At 38.7% G+C, this 20,491-nt stretch overlaps 1 protein-coding gene across 3 annotated transcripts in view; it reads right to left on the bottom strand.

Moving 5' to 3' along the window:
* Positions 1-18,612, bottom strand: part of LOC147214066 (SEC14-like protein 1) — a 28,652-nt gene extending 10,040 nt beyond the window's left edge. Inside the window, exons 1-6 of one of the 3 annotated variants that reach the window (XM_086142318.1) lie at positions 18,274-18,399; positions 17,678-17,703; positions 16,314-16,403; positions 2,069-2,218; positions 1,189-1,320; positions 49-177 (exon numbers count right to left, since the gene is read on the bottom strand). In XM_086142318.1, coding sequence (XP_085998444.1) covers positions 49-177; positions 1,189-1,320; positions 2,069-2,218; positions 16,314-16,403; positions 17,678-17,683 — 507 coding nt within the window. In that variant the 5' untranslated portion in view covers positions 17,684-17,703; positions 18,274-18,399. Of the gene's footprint in view, positions 1-48; positions 178-1,188; positions 1,321-2,068; positions 2,219-16,313; positions 16,404-17,677; positions 17,704-18,273 lie in introns of all 3 variants that reach the window. The other 2 variants (XM_086142319.1, XM_086142320.1) reach the window with 2 other exon arrangements.
* Between the last annotated feature and the right edge of the window lie 1,879 nt (positions 18,613-20,491).

Here is a 20,491-nt window from a genome sequence, read left to right as displayed (position 1 = left end):
ATTCCAGTTTTCACTGATATAGAGGAATGGAAACATAAACAAACATACCTTTTTGATACTGCTGGCATATTGCTTCATAGCAATCTTCTCCACTGTGCTCTCAAATCCAAAGAAAGACTTTATGTCCAAGCTGGCACTCTGTTCAAAACATGTCCAGTCCTCATTCTCTGGATGGACCTGTAAATATCATACATTAACAGAGTATAAACAGGCAGAAAATAGATGAAACTGTTACTGTGGAAACCACACAAACAGCTCCATTGTGCACTGAGTGGGAGGGAGTGTTTGTCAGACTGTCCATAGGAAAAATTAGTCACTCCTTTGCAGATTAGGTTTGTGGAACTATATGACATGGCATGGTGAGACATTACGTTCAGATTTGTGGTGTGAATGTGAGCACAAATGGAAATGCTCCAGGCAGCCCCTAAAATTAAAGTGAATTAATTATTAGCACTAGCAGATCACAATGTCACTTTGGAAGAGGTACAATTTTCTTAGTAGCCTAACAACTCAGAGACCAGTACTTCTACAATAGCTTTGGAAACATGGTAGAGGAAAATTCTGAAATCTGTCCGTACTTTATTCATCAAGCTGCTATGTTATCAAGGGATTCAAGAGTTTAATATGCTCTGAGTGCACCTTGTTAGTAACTTCATAACCCTTGGCTCCCAAAATATTTCAGCCTTAACTGGGTCCTTTAGCTTAAATTTAGCTGTACAACCCAGTTACTGTTAGCCCAGTATGTTAACCAACAATAAGAACTTCTGTGATGCCTAAGCTCTAAAATTAGCACTCTTGATGGTTGGAGGCTAATACAATGTGCTTGACCTCATTAACTCAGTGCACATCCATTCATGGATAGGCAGATCTGAAGTCAGAGTTAAGCGCACAGGGGAGGGCAAACATGCTGGCTTCGGATTGGCACTTGAAGGCATTCAGCCAGAATATGATGGGACTGAATTATTCACAAACAGAGATGGGCTGAAAAAGCAAGCAACATGATCAGCGCTAGTCTGAACACGGATTTAGGCTGTAGAGGGGGTAGAAACAGCAACATGGGTATGCTGGCGGCAGGTGAACAACTGCCGTACAGAAAATATTTTTGCACCTTTGTCAACTGAAAGTACACATGTATGGTTGTATCATCTTCAGTGGATGGAGAAAAATTGTAAAAGGAGGGTTACTCACCGAATAGCAGCAAATCTCATGAATGATAACCCTGTTGGAGAAGGTCTCATTATGGGATTCTATGTGAAGTGTTCGCTCCTTTCGGTTTAGTGTGTTTTTCTGGATGAAATAGACATAGTCCACACCAGCGATCTGAAAACCAAACAAACAGAAACAATAACTGTACAAACAAATGGTCACTGCTAAATTACGACTATCATCTAGGAATTCATTTCAAGGGCTTTTCCTAAGCAGGTTCAAACTGGCTGGACAGACCCAGTGGCAACAAACTTTTATGTTCCTCCTAAGAGATTATTCTTCTCATCGATCAGATAATTTAATGAGGGGTATGCTTTGTTTGTCAAAGTTTAATTGACACCAAACGATAATACAATGTTGAAACTGACAGATAATGAAAACAAAAATAGATACAAGTATGAGTGTATATTTTATTTATCATAATCAAATACATTTAATATTCTTGATAGAATTTCATAAGTATCTTTTCAAATTATTTTCAATAACCACTCATGAACTCTTGATAAATAAAAAAGTAACAGATCATGAATAAAGTGGTTTGATTTGAATGGGGATAACATCCTACACACATTCAGATGGCAAAATTTGGAAAGCTGGAAAGCAGGAAAATCACAGCACTAAGAAAGATTTTCCAGGGCATTTTTTTCTTTTTGTGTCATTTTCCTTGTGGTCATCCCGACTAGAAATTGAATCAACTGTTTTCATGAGTTTCCAAGACATCTTGGAACCTGGGTAGTAATCCACTGATCAAAAATTTGAATGAACACATTCATTACTAATGAATATCCTTCCATACTCTCCTGCAAGCATAGATGAGGAGATAATGAAAATATGACACAGACATTAGCCTAAAGAAACTCACCCTTTTTAGAAGGCGTGGAGCATCTACATCCAGGGCACAGCGACGTTCAATCTTATGAGTTGATCCGTCCTCGCTGGTCTCCTCATTCACCACGTCACTCGCCACAAACATGGGGATGAGATGACAAGTCGGGAACCGGCGCTCATAAGCCTGGGAACAAAAGGGGAAAGATATTCGTCATTTTGAGCAACTGTTTTTCCCTAATCAGCTGCCCACTTGGAATTTTGAAACACATAAAAGAGCTCCATACTCTTGGGTCAGGTTTCTAGATGGGAAAATGTCTTACAGTGTCGGAAAGCTTATTTTCCTGTTCCAATAATCTAAAGCTCGTTGACTGTTACTCACATATGTACTTGTATTTTGGTTAATTTGAGTGAGGATTAAATGCATATCCGTTAAACATGTTCCTTCTGCCCCTGGATGCCCATTATTCAAGTTCAACTTCCCCCTGCGAAAAATGTAACATAAAAGTCCCTGCATATCAAATATTGATGAATGATGGCACGGTTTGAATTATGGCACAACTACAAAGGTAGAAGTATTTTTACAATGTCTTCTACTTGTTTATTATATGGGGCACATTTTACAGCATTACTGGTTCCTAAATACTGTGTCTCTTTATATGATGAAAATGATAGAAAATTACAATTTGACTCAGAAATAGTAGTTTTGGGACAATATTTAAAGCCAGGTTATTCTTTGAAAATTTCTTATTATAACCAGGACAGGTACTACTTATGGTGAAAATAACGTCTTTGTTGGTGTGTCGTATTACAAATATGTTTTCTTCAATACAGCTTTACGAATCCAAGAAAATATGGGTTGAATATAGGTTGCTTTGCCAACTCTCATTAAATAATAAGAAAAGAGATCACAAGTGAAGTGAAGTAGTGACCATACTTAGGGATCTGCAGCGTTTGAGTAGGTGGGAAGAGAAAAGTATTCTGCAGCAAGCGAGGCCAAACAAAAGCTAATTCACCTTTACGTTCCAAACAACTCCCTTTAGTGAAGCATATGAATTTCTGTGTAACCAGGTGAACAACCCAAAAAGGCCTATTGCAGCTGACTACTAGCCCATTTCTCCAAAATGCATAACACAGATGAGAAATATTACAACACCTTTGTAGCGATAAGACAGCTGCTGTACAGCTGACCCTTGAGGGAGCCAACGTACAATGATGTGATGCAGTTATATTTTCTCATTACTCACAACATCTACAGGATCTGATAGCTGGAACTGCGTGACAGGCAGGTCTTAAAACTTGACTAGACCTGTCTACGGAGTAAAGTGATGTTCATGATAACATTCAGTTGAAATATTTTCATAACAAAGGCATCGTCATCATGTTACGTCATATCACTTTGCAACATTCAGCATGATGTATTCCCTCATTTTAATGTGGTAGGAGAGCAAACAGACGGGACCATTTTAAAATGACAATTAAGCAATCCCATCAGAAGCAAGCCTACCATGAAATGTCTACCTGTAGAATACCATCGTTCAAAGCTTTAAACCTTAGAGAGGAGACAGAGACAGCATGTGAGATATGATCTGAAAGAGCAAGTGCTGTTCACAAGACATTTTGAGGTCAGCTAATCTAATGTCAGCTGAGTCTTGCTGATAAAGGAGCAGTGTTCTGTGACATAGAAGACACAATCCATGTCTTTGAGGTCCCTATAAAGCCCAGGGCTGGAGCTTAGTATTCAAAGCCTTACAGAAAGCTCGAGGTAGACGTCCAACATGCATCCTCAAGTGAGCAAGTATGTGAATGTCCATCGTGACAGATTGTCTTTTTTGTTGTTTTGCAGGCCAGGGTAAAAAAACAAAACAAAACAACCGGGTAACTAGTATAAAATGTGGTAAAAAAAAAAATAAAATCTCTTTTGCAAGTAATTTACGGCATCTGGTAATTTTTTGATACAATTATTAATGTTAAAGCCCTTTTCTGAGTCTTTACAACAGTAGACATGGGGCATTTATGGGAGACATATTATTTAGTGAATACCTGAGAGAGGGAGAATACCTGAGAGAGTACCTTAGAAATAGGCGAAGACTGCTAATTAAAATGTGGATGCGTCAATATTAACTTAGTATAATTAAGTCTTTACCCCCAGTAAAGTACAAACTACAAACCTGGAGAACGTTTGATGTCACAATATGAAAAATGAGACACAAATTTAGTATTTAACAGAAGCATGTTGGCCATTTGATTTTAATTTTTGATGAATCAAAGTCTTTAATTATGTCTGTATTGTAGAAGAGAACAGTTTAAATACAAATCGAGACAATGAAGAGGGGGTAACAACTGAGATGTTCAGGGAATTTTCCGATAAAAAAACATGTAGATTTATGCTGGTTAGTATGTTGAGCAGGAGCAGCTGTGAGAAAGCCAATAGCATTCAGCAGTTACTGGCATACTGCTGCCAGGGCTACAGAGGGAATCAGCTGCACACTGAATGCTGAGCTCAGTTTTTCAGCCTGGATGCTCTGGAACATTGGCTGAAAACTTTGTACTGCTGTCAGCACAACTACAGTGACTGTAAACATCAGTTTCACCTATAAAAAAACAACCATCAAAAACAAATGCTATGTGCTTCAAATGGCAAAACTCCTTTCCATTGTTACCTAAACCACAGACAACTTTAATAGAAACAATAAAATGCTGTAATCTATTGGTAAAAACAGCATGCAGCTTCAATGTATCTTAAAAAAAAAAGGGAACCATTCCAAAAATAACAAAACCGATAAGGCTGAGTTATAGAAGCAAGTAAAATCCACATAGAGCCCGGGGGCACAATGATGGACACTAGTTCCCGACACAAAGCCTTATTTTTGTAGTTTAAACAATGTCCCATGAAGCATAGAAAATTTTGCTGTTACATTTCCTGGAACAAGTCAAACAGATAACAGGCTCAGACAACAGGAGTCGGCGTGCCTGTACACAGGAAGATATGTGATGATGTAAAGCTGACCAGGAACAGCTGAAACTGTCTGGTGTATATCTCATTACATCACAGTTACTCCATTCAACCCAGTGCACAAGGTTTACACTGTCCTGAGTACACTCAAACCATCGGCTTGCCTTTTTTTCTTTATAAAATATTGGGTAAGGAGATAGAGCCATTGTCAAGTTTGTGAAATGAAATATAAGAATGGAATTTGAAGTGAAATTTAAACTGAAATTTAAGATTAAACATTTGTTATTTCATTTAACACTTCTATTTGTGTTTGTTCAGTAGCAAACAAACAAAGTTTCTTTTTCTTGCCGTAGTCTAAAAAACATATTTAAAGCTGGTCAATGATTCAGTTTCATTCTATGCAACATTAATGACAGAAAACACTTTAATATATGGTATCTAAAATTTCATTTCGGGTCCTTCCAAATTTTTTGAATCGACTTACAGTCTTTACACAAGAACCTGCTTACTTAACAAATGTTGAAGATGAAATACATGCAGGATGCATCCAGTCATTCCTAACAGGATGTTCTTGTTATCTATTACCAAAACCTGGGTAAAAACAGCCTTCATGAGTTACACATGAAGTTATTAGATCCTCTGGATGTGGATCTTATGAGGCGAGACCAACTTTCTAAATTTCTCCAAGATGACAGCTCAAAGTTAATTCAATATCTTGACAGTACTTATAATTTATCTGTTCCTGTTTGACTTTTATATAGCAGCAAGTTATTGCAACCCCAGTGCCTTAGCACCAGCGATTTGAGTCAAAATCAGATAAATTACCAATTATCCACAGTGAATTGGTACATGTACATGGTCATTCGTCATTTTCCTAATTTCTTTCCAGGAATGTTTTACCAGACAGAAAAGTAAGTGAACAACTTTCCATATTTCCAGCCTAGCTAAAACAACTGTATTCGTAAAAGCAAATGTGTCCCCATGGTAACAGTATGAGTGTGTGGACACACCTTGGTTGACTGTGTTCAGTTCAGGAATTGGCTGAAGTTGTGAGTGTTTTCTAGAGGCAACGGAGGGAAACTATTAAAACAATGCTTAGCTATTTAATCACTTCCTGCAAACCTTAAAAAACATTTCCCGGAGATAAGTGAAATAAGTGTATTGGTATGAGAAAAAAAGACCTGTTTTGCACAGGAGAGTGTGGGACATTCTGTTGTCGAAAAAAGTCACAATAGACATGAAGTACCGTGAATGGATACATTTATAACATAGAACCACACAAAAACAAGACTACTGGCTGGTGGCCCAGCAATTTTATGGCTCAACCAGACATAAAAATAAGAGCATCGAGCAAAAGTGAACAATTGTGGAAAAAAATATTCCACGGACAAGTAGTAGACTTGTTCTATTTCCAATGTGGTTGCTTTTATATTTCATTATGTCACGATGTCAATACAGCACATTTCCCGGATATTTTATTCAGTTGATTTTACAGTGATCAAGCTACTATATGTATTCACCTGATAAATCGATAGCAGCATAAAAACAAACAAAGCCATGACAAAAGGGAATATGATACAAAGGCAATAAAATAACAGCACTGATGCATTCAAATTAATTGTTACTGTGAACTAGATGAAGCGGGACTTTGCAAGAACTGAGAAGATGTGAAATGTTTCGTATGGAAGGTTTTCAAAGTAAACACGAAGCCATAGAAATATTTCTTTAGACAGGTGTGGCTGGTTTGATGAGATCTTTCTCCTGTTCTCAACAAAGTAGAGATTTCATTCCAGTACCGTCTTCTATAACATATCCTATTCATGGCATTTCCTTAACCTCCAGATAGGGAGACTTGGGTCACTCTGCTATGGGTCACATGAAACCACAGTCTTAAAGCGTCTTGGCTCCAACACTGACCAGAGCACACTTCCGACTTCCTCTGGATCAGTGACAGAGCTCTTAAGCTTATAAAACATGGTTATGTAATGGACAAAACAGCTGTGAGGAGATCAGCATCAGATATTTTTATCAGCTGGTCTTCTAGACAGCTAGAATATTGACAAATTTTTTTAGATTAAAATTAGCAGCCCCTTGCTATTTAGAGGGTATTATTGTGACCTTTACATTCAACCTATTGTCTTGGTGCTTTCGGGGGGCTGCATGCTTTATTATTTTTGCTTGTTAATCAACCCTATTCTGGTTCAAAGTCAGTAATCAGAGTTATTCAGTGATGATTATAATAACTGTTCACGGTGAAAAATATAATTGAGACAACAAAGTAGAGTATCTTACCCAGGAATTCATGATAAGGATATTGCCCATTCAAAGAATACATTTTTTTTTTTTTATGCTGACAACAGACGCCCAATCATCTTTGGTGATTTCACAAAATCTGCTTCTGAGCAGTCCAAGCAGTCCAAATGCCATGGCAATAAAATATGTTATTTTCATCACAGCCTTTTTATCCAAAAAAGACTGGATCTAATTAATTACGTATTAAACATCGGAGGCCATCTACCTGCTTTTCATCAGTGCAAACACTACTCTGTGATGCAGTATGCCAGTAGACTCAACCGGCCAGCAGCAGCTTCATATGCAGTCATTTATAGATCTTTAATCAGAAAAGGGGTCTACTACATCTGAAGGTGTACCTTCAGATGTAGTAGAATATGAATTTTAGAGAGAAACTCAAAAGAGTCATTGCAGATGTATGGGTGGATTTGCTCAGTATCTCCTAAAGACAATTTGTTTTATTGAAAGTACAGTACTAAGAGTATTAATCTGTTTTTGAGCTCATATGTGAGTCTGATCTAAGTGGTGTCATCTGCCAAATTTACAACTGTGGCGTTAGGAGCAAATTAGTGTAAATGACAGCTCTCCTCTCTCAATTTACTTCTGTGTAGAGTTCACTCAACCACCCAACACACAACCTTGTGGTATGGTAGGACTGAGGGATATGGCTCACAAGCAGTGTGACATATCATGAAATAAATAAAATTAGATTAATAAACAAGCACTTCTCAGCCAGTAATTCAGTGAGGAGGTCCTTAATCCAGAGGCAACTGGAAGTCTAAAGCTACTTTCACTCATGAGCTGTAGAAAAGAAATGGAAAAATCATCCTTGGGTCAACATCAACACACATTCTCACTGTTAAGTCCACTGGAGAAAGCACTGCTGTGCAACACATGGGCCTGGTGGGAAAACAGCCTTTGTACTGGGGACATCACTGCTCAAAGGCCATTCCAGATTATTATGGCTTTCATTCTCTCCCATTCACTTTCATTTTAGGTTTGCAGTATTCATGTAAATGGGTCAGAGACAATGGAAACTAGCAAATATCAGTATAAAGCACCCTTAAAAAGCTCTCTTGTTATTCCTGATGGTGCAATATAGACATAGTCTGCAGATCTATAAGCCCTATACACAAAGTGATGCAGAGGAGGTGTGACGTAAGAGGATTGTTTCAAAAAAAGATCCAAAAATGTTCAATTTAGGGGGATGAAGACTTTGTGACATGGCTGGTATTTCCCTTTGTGGTTTCAGTATCTTTCAGTGCAGACACATGAGTTGCTGCACAGATAAAGGGCCCCCTGTCAAACATCTGGCTGCATTGTTAATAGTGCTTACATATTAGACCCTCTCTGAAAGTGCTCTTGCCCTCTTGTCTATATCCTCTAAAGCTATGATGAAACACACACACACACACACACACACACACACACACACACACACACACACACACACACACACACACACACACACACACACACACACACACACACACACACACACACACACACACACACACACACACACACACACACACACAACGACTACAACTGACTGCTGTTATGACAATGACGTCACTTATCCTATGTTTGGTTGCAAAAATCAATACTTGTCCTCACACTACAAGCCTGAGGGAATCCTTTTAGCAAAGTCATTAGTGGGCTTGGGAGCTCATCCCAGCATAGTCACATATTTGTATTTTTGTTGGGCACTGCCTGCAATGTCTACACCAATAAATTATTGGACAGAATCAGTCAATGTTCAATTTTTCTAGACGAGCATACAGATGAAAATGTTAGGATGCTGATTAGTGGACAATCATGTTGCAACACCAGGTTGCACTCAAAGGTTGTCGTGACAATAGGCAGCTAATTACAACCATGGTTCAGAAGCACAGATATTGCAGATATTTTGATACAATGTGATAAAAAAGGGTCTGGATTTTACGTGGATAGGCATAGAATTGCAGTATTGTAATGAGATCAGCAAACTAAGAAGATTTTTTTTTATCTCACGTTTCATCAGCACAAATATATGAAATCAGAATGGGTCTTGAGTCACAAGGGTGCAGGATAGAAGAGGAGGGTCACTGAAGGGGTAGCTTTCATAGTTTCACATTATTCTGACTGACTCAAGCATAAAAGGAAGGTGTTTAAAGCAAAACAAAGGTGTTTTAAGCATGCAAGACTGTTTTGCATTGCAAAACACACAAACAAATTTGTCTGAATTCAAACAAGCTCATATACGTCTTCCTCCTTAAAGTGTATTTACTTATCCTGACCGTTTTGAATTTCTTAAGCATGACCTCGTCGTTGTTTCTTAACAACTGCCAGTCGTACTACTCCTAATCAAAAGCTGTAACAACTCACAAGCTGTTACACTCAGTCACTCCAGTTGAGGGCATCTACTGAATCTAGTAATTGATTTAAGCACAACACCAAGACTGGATATCCTTTAATCAAAATTAAGCATTCTCTTTTTCTCAAGGTTTCATTGTTTAAATAAGGACAAAAAAATGAATGTCTGTATTGCTGGTGTAAAATAAATAAATAAAAAAACAAACAAATAAATAAATAAATAATTAAAATGAGAATATATATATATATATATACATCACGGTGAGTATTTTCAAAGGTCTGCTTCAGCCAGAATAAGTAGGTGAAACCACTTGAGAAATAAGTTGCCATCTGCATGTTCACTAAATGGTTCAACCGGTCAAACAGCCTTAAGCCTTAAATATGCAAAGATAATGTGGTTAGAGCCTGATGAACGCACATTTTTATTGACAGAGGATTTACATGATGCATGTTTAATGGGCAATTCCAGTGATGGCACACCACTCGGATTGTGAAATGATTTTTGGCAAACCTCACCTTTGAAATATTACCTTGTTTTGTAGCATTCTTGTTATGTTGTACCAACGTAAACATTTTTCAAGTTGACTGATAGTAGTTGACAGTAATAGTATGTAGCAGTAGTCGTCGTGGTATGACACTTTATATTTGAAATTGATACTCAAATAATTTTGCACTGCACCAAGTAATTCTTGTATCAAGACAACCCTAAAGTTACAAGACAACGAAACTTGACTGATAGAGACTAATGCAAGTTTAAGACAAACAAGCATGCAATTTGTAACATGACTGACAAACTTTAGCCTATCACTAATGCTGTAAGCACTCTATGAGAAACATAAGGGCTATTATTTCGACGCTCATCAGGTCAAATAGTGTCAAAGCTTAGGTGTGGAATATATGCGGGTTTGGGAGAAGAACAAGCTATTGATTGAACGGTTACAACAATAGAGGCTTTGGTATCCGCATGCCATACCACCCACTTTCTCTTCTAGCGATCTGTGTTACAGAGGGCATTGTAATGAAAGAACGACCTAGACCGGTCAACTTCAGACTTACTGACTTATGAGTATAAAAATAAGGTTCATAATACTCCGTGGGTAATGCAGTACAGTGGATTACTGGCTATGTCTGTGAACATAGAACAGATAGCATAAGGGTGGGCATCTGCTGACTATCAAAAAGAATCAAAGTGAGAATAAACAGGGACAGCATTTGCCCAGTAAGTACACAGTCAGGGCACTGAGGTACAAGTTCAACTGAGGTACAAGTTTAAAATGCATGTTTTCGTTGGTGAAAATTACAAACATCAATAATATTTTGATTGCCAAAAATTGCCTTTTTCTTGTTGTAAAAAATATTTTAATTAAAACAAATACACATTAGCACAAAGCAAAGGGCACCGTGGGAGAGGTTCAAAATTAATGTTTTGATAGTCCAAGAATTACCAACATCAAGAAAATGTTGATTAGCTAAAATGTCAAATTGCCTTTTTCTTATTGTGTTTGGGGGGGGGGGGGGGGGGGGGGGGTTTAAAATAAATGTGTTTGGGGGGGGGGGGGGGGGGTTAAAATAAATACATATTAGCAGAAGGGAAAGCTGTAGGCATTTATACATGGTCTATGACTGTTAAAGTGCACTAATAATGCTCCATTAATGCTGCATAGATGCTGCTGAAAAAAACTCAGACTCAGTACTCAAGGAAGTAAGTATTGTGATGCATTATTGTGAAAGTGCATGGCTGTGCACATTCATCTGCGTATTGTAGAGTGATATAGGATGGGGGAAGGGAGCTGCTGAGGCAGCATCTCGACCTTGCAGCAGGGTAGAGGGTGAATAGCTTTCCCGCTGATCGGTGAATGAAATCAGCTGCAGAATATTCTCGCAGGCTGTGGAGCATCACGTGGTGACGCAGCCCTTTAATGCTGGCTCAAACAGCACTCTGGCTGATAAGCTGTCGTAAGTCCTTGTTTTTTTGCAAATAATTTAGGAGAGTAAGTGAATCAAACACAATGGGAGAGCTCTGACAGATTCATTCAGAAAAGTAGATCTGAAATCCTCTTCATCAGAGAGGGGTGCAATGTAAGAAAAGCAAATAAAAATGTCTATATCAAGCAGCCAATCAGGCAAGAAATTCAATTACATTTACATAATTACACAATTTTTCACCTGATGCATCCTCAAGGAGGATGATATGTATACTTTATGGTTATTTTTTAACGGACCACATGAAGAAACAAAGCACCAAGTTACAGTACTACTTGTGAGACCACAATGCAATGCCTGTGACTATCAAGCCATCAAATCCACAGAAGGATTAAATCAATAGAGTAAAGCCTAGGATGTTTGACAGCCAAAGAATTGGGTAAAAGCCTTAACCAGACCTGGCTATAAGTGGGTCAGGACATCAACCCGGCAAAGCAGATCTCCATTGATCAGAGCTAAACTACGAGAAAGGGGACACAATGGGATAAGCCAACTTTGGAAACACTCACTCAGCAATAAACGGACAAAATAATGCATCGACAGTCCAAAACTTGGATGCATGCTCAAGGTGACATATATAGACAGATAAAGCAAGCAAAACCATGGAAAAATACTAAATCACTGAAATTTAACAAAACATTTTGTACAGGCAGTGAGGATGCCATTAAAAGTAAGATTTCTGTTCTACAACGTAACCATAAATGCACGTGTTAGTTGGTTAACGTTAACATTATTGTTGAACAAGGGCTACGGTACGTCTTGTGACAGCTATGTAACATCCAGTAGAATATACCTGAAAATCCTGCTCTACACCAAACTAGTTGCAGTTTGTATGACTGATTGTCACTTGCTAATAAAATGTTGCCCCCTGAAGTTAGCAGCAGTCTCATTTCAACATCTTTTTCTCAGCATCTTTTTCTTTAGAGCTTGGTTATCATAAAGAACAAGGTTATCAAACTAAATTTATACTGTTTACGTCTCCTGCACACTTGTGCTATAACAAAATTATTTCACTTCTGCTTAGCAAGAGAGCTCAAATTTTGTTTTAAACTATGCACCATATCCTATATTGCACAATGATCTAAGGTGAAACATATTTTGAACAGATTATACATGAAACACTCTTAAGGGATGGAGTTAAAATACACAAAAGAGCATGCATGCATGCGATGCGCCAACAAGAATCAACTGCAGATCAAGTATATTTCATAACGTGATACCAAAAGTTAGCTATATTTTAAAATTAGTCCCAAATATTTTACAAGGAGGTCAAAAACAAATTTTTATGCAATGAGAACATGCTTGATAAATCAGGGTTGAGGGTTTTGTTCAAAAACATTTAAAGTAAGCTGTAAAGCTGATTCTGTTTTATTCACCTGCCAAGCACCTGATACACATGTAGAGCATGGAAAGAATGCAAGGCAGCTTTTATTAGACAAATTTAGGATAACAGGGACACATTAATAGCCTATGGTATCAACTTGGTGAGACAACATAAGGTTCCACTTGGAGCCTGGAAGGTGTGTGCAATGCACAATGATAAAGAAGGTGGTGTTCAGATGTGAACTCGTATCATCTTTCTCTGGCCTGCATACCAATCTATGAAATGTTATTGTCTGAAGCTCTGCTTGTCATGAATTTACTGTAACTGGATCAGACATTCTTGTTCTTCCTCCCCTTTTTTTGGAGTGATTGTTCTCCATGACTGAGTTCCAACAGCAACTTTCCCTTCTGTCCTGAAACAACAGTGAGAGCACCATTGTGTTGAGCTTTTGAAATTATGCTGTGATTCCCAAGGACAGTCTTGAGGCTCCCACGGGACCCCTGCAATAATACCAACAGCAACGACAACAGTTCCTGTTGTTGAGATATGGCAGTAGACTCCAGGGACTTCAACGGATGAGGGAGAATTAAAAAAAAAAGAAAATGTTGCTGCTGTACTTCGTACTTCAGTTATTCATAACTATGCCACCAGCTATACTGCAGAGCAAAACTCCATGAAACACAATATAGGTCACCTGTGAAAAGAAGGTAGCGTAACAGCTACTTAAGGACATCTTACATCCAAGCTTGACTTATTTCAATGGCACATGTCAGTGTGCCAAGTTGGCTTTCCAAGGCAAAGTGAGGAGATGCTATATTTCATATAACCTTAAGGAATGCTTTTGAGGCTGAAACAGAGGAATGCAGAGCCTCTCTAAAGTAAATGGGTATTCCAATAAAAACTGAAAGTGGACAAATATCAGAGTGAAGCAGAGAGAATCAAAAGTCGAATGCAATTCCCCAGCAGATAAACGGGAGAGGCCATTAAAGGCCTTCTGAAACCTGACAGATACAGAAAACAAGCATAGTAAAGTTGAAGTAGGTTATAGCTAATACGGTAAATAGCTAATACGGTAAACCGTTTAGTCTTTTTTCAAATGTACTATATATTAATGTATATCTTCTTTCATCTAAAAGTGTTTATGTGGATGCTTTGTTGAAATCCAAAATTGTGGCAGCAACTTTACAATAATGTCCAACCATGAAGCATTGTCTGGCACAGAGCATAATTTGTCTTCCGCCAATTTAGTAAGCCACTGGTTAAACTTACCGCAGCAGTCAAAAAAATAAAACAAAGGATTTTAACTTTTCAATATCATACTCGGAAACACTCTGTTAATTTTATCTTGAGAAGTTACCTTGTGTCCTTCCCCACAAGAACAGATCATGACACACACACACACACACACACATAAAGTCATAAGATGTGAAAAAATATCAAGCACATAACTATATAACTTCAGCATTCCAATTCAGTCCCAAACTCTCTGTAGATACTGACCCCATTACTAATGCTTGCAATGTCAGCGAGTCCTCGGTCATGTTTTCTGTAGCTCACTTTTAATATCCACCTTATCCATTGCTGACCTACTTTAACAAAACCCAGGGCTACTCTAAGTGTTCCCAGGGTAAATCCACCTTATTCATAGAAACATTTGAGGTGGGTCACAAACAGCTTATATGTCATACATGTCTGCCCGGCAGTAATTATTGCCCTCCCTTCAGCTCTATGTGCAGACCCAGGTGGAGGTACTGGTATTCTATTTATAGCCATCTGTGTGCCTAGTACTCAATCCTGCCTGCACAAAGGAGATTTAGTCTTCCTGCTTCCTCTCTCTTGATGGTGTTGAAAGCTTATTTCCATTTAAAGAAAGCAGCAGCTGTCTGGTACTTTCTGTGCTACTAAGACATGGCAGCTTTTAAAAAGGGAGATAATTCCTAATCACCTTCGAGTTCATTTGAGGATAGTGATTACATTTCAAAAACATGGATACCCACAGTTCAGTGAAATTATTCGAATAGCAATGTAGTGAAAATCAGCAGTTCAATGCACTAAGTAAGTGTGCTACTGTCAGCCAGTGCCAAAACACATCTGTGAGACAGCAAATGAGATCAAAACACCAAGCAACCATTCTTTCAGTGTGCTATTATAGTTTACTGTGGGTATTATTGCAGCCTGTCCCCCCTTTGTATTTTTGAAAGAAGAAACTAGATCCAGTTAACAGTGTGGCGATATATGGTAACAATATAGAAAAAAAAAACTTTTCTTTCATAGCTGCCCATCCCTGGTGTCCTCATGACACTTGGTAACAAAAGACACAACAAAAGTGTTGTTTTCCCTTGATTTGCTGGTTGACCAACATTCATGCCTGCTCTTCATCTGCTCTGTTTAACACAGGAGAAGGCTAGTAAGTGCCTCATAGCTATTTATTTGACAACTGACATCGCATGTTAACACATTATAGTAAACCAAAAGTTTTGATTCAGAAGATTTTGCCAAACTGAAAACATATGTTTTTTAATATACTGATATTAAAAACTATACTTTGGGCTCTTCACATCAAAAAAATAAAGGTGTGACTAAAAGTTCACCTGAAATTTTTTAAAACAACTGAAACTGAAATATAAAAGCAGCCTTTTAAGAATGAGAGTGGAAAAAAAAATCATGATAATCCACAGGCTCTGGACTTTTAGCTCAACAAAGACATTGAGGCTGGCAGTTGCATGGTGAAAGTCTTGCACGCACGCTATTAAATATGGACTACCAACAGTGAGTCTGTTGTGGAAAATGCTTAACACAACATTAAGGTTCATTCAGATGCTGAGTGTGCATATGCAACATACAGCAGTGTTTCTAAGCACTTTACAGAGTAGCAGCTCGTAAGTTCTACAGCTGATGAAAGGAGACTAAATGGAATGAATAACATCTGTAACTATGATGATACTGTGTGTTGTGGGCACATAGTCTTTCAGTTCACATTTATCACCCACTGCACAGCAGTCAAAACATTCAGCCCCAGGTCTGCTCTTATCTACACACATATCCATTGAACGCAGTTGAATGCAGGGTTAGGAACTGATTAGCTTCGCGTTGTCATTGCTTTTTGTAGATTTCTTTTGTCATGTATAATGTTTAGCATTTTACAATAACAGAAGCAGAAATCTGGCAGGAAAACAATCATGAAAAACTCCTGTCTGACAGACTGTGGGCAGTACGGTTTACCTGCAGCAGTTCTTGAATTTATTTACAAATTGAATAGGATGTGTGTAAATCAGTGGATGGATGTGTGGATGGATGTCTGTCTCTAAATCCAGAATGCAATGTAACCAACAGATATTCTTCATATAGACAAATATAGGTAAAAGTACTTACCGCCATCACCAACTCAAAGGGATGCTTGTAAACCCTCACAGGTGACTGGTACTTCTGCACCATATTCGCGATTACGGTAACACGAACAACCTGAGTAGAAAAAAAATCATTTAGTGTAGGAAATAAGTAAGCAAATTTTGATTGTGCTTTTTTTTAAGAAAGACAAGATGAAATTGAAAGCTACATTTGATGCCTTATGTGTGTGACTCAGTGTTAAAATTACAGAATCTTGGCTGAATTTATCCTCACTGCAGAAGACTCAAAATGTTACGTCATACTGTTTTGACTTCCTAATGACCGAAGAATACCAGAGGTTTAAGCTGTCTGTTGTGACAGAACATCACACGAGTCATGCAGAGGAATTTCTCTACTAAATAAACAGAGTATTTCTAACTAGTGTTACACAAGATTCAAGTACTGCAAACAAGTAAATACATAAGTTAGATAGGCACATCCTCTACCTGTAAAGATAAACGAGACAGCACTCCAATAATAATGAAACGCCAGGTGGTTTTTATGATGTCACAGTGCTTTGCCACAATTTTAAAGAAAAGGCTCCAGAACACGATCAAACTTAGTGTATAAGACATATATAATGAAAATTGAGCGATACACACAGTAGAAGCCTGTAGCATTTAAGGGTGTTTAGCCACCCTGCAACCATGCAATGAGAATAGTTCTTGTGGCTGAACAACATGGGGCCTGAAGAAAATACGGTTTTCTTTACATGACCCGACCGTATTCAGAAGGTCATCATTCTGTGTCTACAACTGATACATCTCAGTTACAGACAATTAAGACAGATCTGTATACATAGTGGCAGTAATTAGCATGGATCATTTTTCTTTGCAGCCTTGAAGATTTGCGATCAAGGGTTTTGTTGGATGGAATTCTCATTGTTTGTGCAATGTCTGTTTTTGATTTTGTTTAATAATCTTGAAAGGTGACCACAATGGGAGTCAGACATCAGCCTAATATTCTTTCAGATGTGGATAAGTTTCTATCAGAAAACCAACAACACTGAGGGACAGTTCAATAAATAAAGCGTGTGCTTGGTTTAAGTAACATCAAACAAGTTACAGTGTAAAACAAAGCACTGTGTTAACCACATCCAATTTTAAACAAGTACTTCATGTTCTTTTTGTTCAGCATGCCGATGCATGTTTGCAGCGCTTGCTATGCTCTGAGGGATATCTGAGCGGCTGCAAGGAGGGGTGTGAGCAAAAGTCCCAGTACTACTTAAAAGGATCAGGTTTTGTGGACTAATAATAAACATTCTAGGACACACAGTATACAACCAGGTCGTCACCACGACTCTCTACACAACAAGTATCTAAATATTACTACAACACATTTATAATTACCGTCATTCTTCGGTATTTGCCAGGAACTTTGAAAACACGTCAAAACAAGTCAATCAATTCAGATGAAACGTTCGTAAACACACACCAAATCTGTGCATGTTCACACAACAAAACAGATGCATCAGATTAGAAGTTGATTTCTGTCCGAAAAGCTAGGTATCATTTGTTTAGATTCTTCGGGGGTACAAACTCGTTCGCATTTGGTCAGATAGCTTTACTACAGTATGTGTACAGTGTTGTCTCCTGTGTTTTGTCTTCCTTGTAAACTCAATACAGAAAGGGAGCGAGGTATATCTAGGGTAGCTTAACCACTTTGAACAAAATAAACACCTGTAATGAGACTCCGCGTAAAGGCATATATTGTTTACGACAGCCAAATAATACTTCCATGGACAAAAGTGCTCCGACCAATTATGAAATAACTACAATTATTATTCCAACCCAAAATCCCTCTCCTCGATACAGGATGAGATTTGCCACGCTCACTTGATGGATCGTTAGCATTTAGAACGCTGGTTAACTGAAATAGACGTTAGCCCGCAAGCTAACGCTAACCACTCGATACGCTGTCAACATTGACAAGGATATACACTTACCAATTATCCACACTCTCGCGACAGGTTTATTTCACTTGTTCGCTGGTTCGTCTAGACCGAAATGTACTCTTGCCATTCCCGTCTTCGGCTCTTCAACTTCGCCGGGCGCCGAGCTGACGCTGACAGCTAACGGTAGTTAGCTTTATTTTGCAAGCTGGTCATTTAGACAGAGGAAGTATGATCGAGCTGCGCTCGCGCAAAACCTTTCAACGCCGCAAAACAACTCCTATTTAATCAAAAAAAACAAACAAAAAAAAACAAAATCGAGTAGTCCCTTTTCGAGTTGTGCCCAAGAGTGGTAGTGCGCTGGCGCCGGAGGACCGAGTCGCTCTCCTCCCAGTCTCTCTCCCCCGCGTCTGTGTGACGCTACTAGCGCTCCTCCCCCGTTTCGTAAGCGCAGCTGTCCAGCTTCGGTGCAGCGCCGCGGCGCTCCAACCGTAATTGACCGGCCGCGTCCGCTCCTGGAAGCGGGGGAAGCGCGTCATCGATGAGCGAAGCCAATAACAAAACCCCCAGTTTTAATACTGATGCCAGTGCATCATTGCGGCAAATCAAATCATTTGACTGACGTCCCAGTGAAACGACGTTGGCAGCGTGTTCGGAAGGCTATCGTGTTATGTAACCGTCCCAAATGTTAAAATATTTTCGGCTGTGAGGACAGCAGAAACTTTTGCATGGAACCTATGTAACCGTCAGAACAGTTTCTCAGCTCCTTTAAAACACTGGGCGAGGGAATGTTACATCTCTATTTTAAATGTTCAGATCACGTCACACACACTCTGGCGTGTTATGATATTGTGTTTGCAGGGTTTTGTACAGTCACAATGAAAACAATGAAACCACGTCATTTACAACATTTGTAGTCCCGTCGCCATCAATATAGAGGAACAGCACACCGGCATCAAAGAAGACTAAATCTACTCTATTTACTCTCAGTACCTTCATGTAGCATCCTTCAAAAGTGTCCTGTGATAGTAGGATCATAGTAGTTTGCACCGTAAAATGTCCAGCTGAACAACCAAGACAAGCAGTTGCAAGAAAATAAAAATAAAAAAGACACAAAAAAGCACATGAACAATGTAAGCTTAAAAGACTGAATTCAATAGAAGTAGTACAAAGGAAGAGACAGTAAGTTATATGACGTGGTTCATATGGAAATAAATACATAAAATACATTAATTCATTCATATATTTATTCATATATTAATTCATTCATTATCTCTTCTGCTTATCCTACTCTTTGGATAAGCTGAACTCTATCCCATCACAGTGACTCAAATATATATATATATATATATATATATATATGTATGTGTGTGTGTGTGTATCTATATATATTCCAACCATTTACATGCCTGGGCAATTTAGGGTTCCCAATTTAGGGTGCAAGTTTTTGGGCTGTGGGAGGAAACTGGAGAACCCATGTGGGCACAGGGACAAGCAAAATCCTCATGGAAACCCTCCCTAATTTGATTCTGCCAGAATCCAACCAGGGACCATCTTGGTGAGATGGAAACGCTTACCATCCATCCATCCATCCATCCATGCGTCCATGCATCCATGCATCTATGCATCTATGCATCCATGCATCCATCCATCCTACTGCTTTCTTGTGCACTCAGGGTTGCAGGACTGCTAGAGGCTGGCGGAAGTGTGCAGCCTGGATGCCAGTCAATCGCAGGGCCACATATCGAGACAGACAACCATTCACACTCTCATTCACACATCTGAGCAATTTTATCCAATTCATAACAGCATGTTTTGGGACTGTCCCTTCGGGAGGAAAGTAGAGAACCCCGAGGAAACCCACACAGACACGGGGGGAGCATGCAAATGCCACACAGAAAGGCCTCCTGTGGGAATCAAATCAAGGTCCTTTGTGCTGTGAGGTTGAAGCATTGATCACTGCTAATTGCCCAAAAAAGATGATCCATATAAAAGACACATGAGAAGAGTAAAATGACAATATTGCATAAAAGCAAGCCCATAAATATTTGTATGAAGAAAAGATTTAGAATAAGTAACATATTCTGTCAGCCATATCTAACCAGACATGTCGTTCGAAGTCTGAGGAAACCACATGGCAAAAACTACATCTCTTCAAGATTCCAGATTTGAGGTTGCATACTGGCTCATATGGGGTCAAAGCTTTGAAAGACCTGTAAAACCTAAAATTTGTTTCCATATTCAACTTGAAGTAATTGCACAGAGGCCAAAA

Source organism: Fistularia commersonii, chromosome 35 (genome assembly GCF_037954325.1).
Source record: "Fistularia commersonii isolate RoL2024-O1a breed Wild chromosome 35, RoL_Fcom_v1.0, whole genome shotgun sequence".
Lineage (NCBI taxonomy): Eukaryota > Metazoa > Chordata > Actinopteri > Syngnathiformes > Fistulariidae > Fistularia > Fistularia commersonii.
This window is presented reverse-complemented; position numbering and strand designations above follow the sequence as displayed.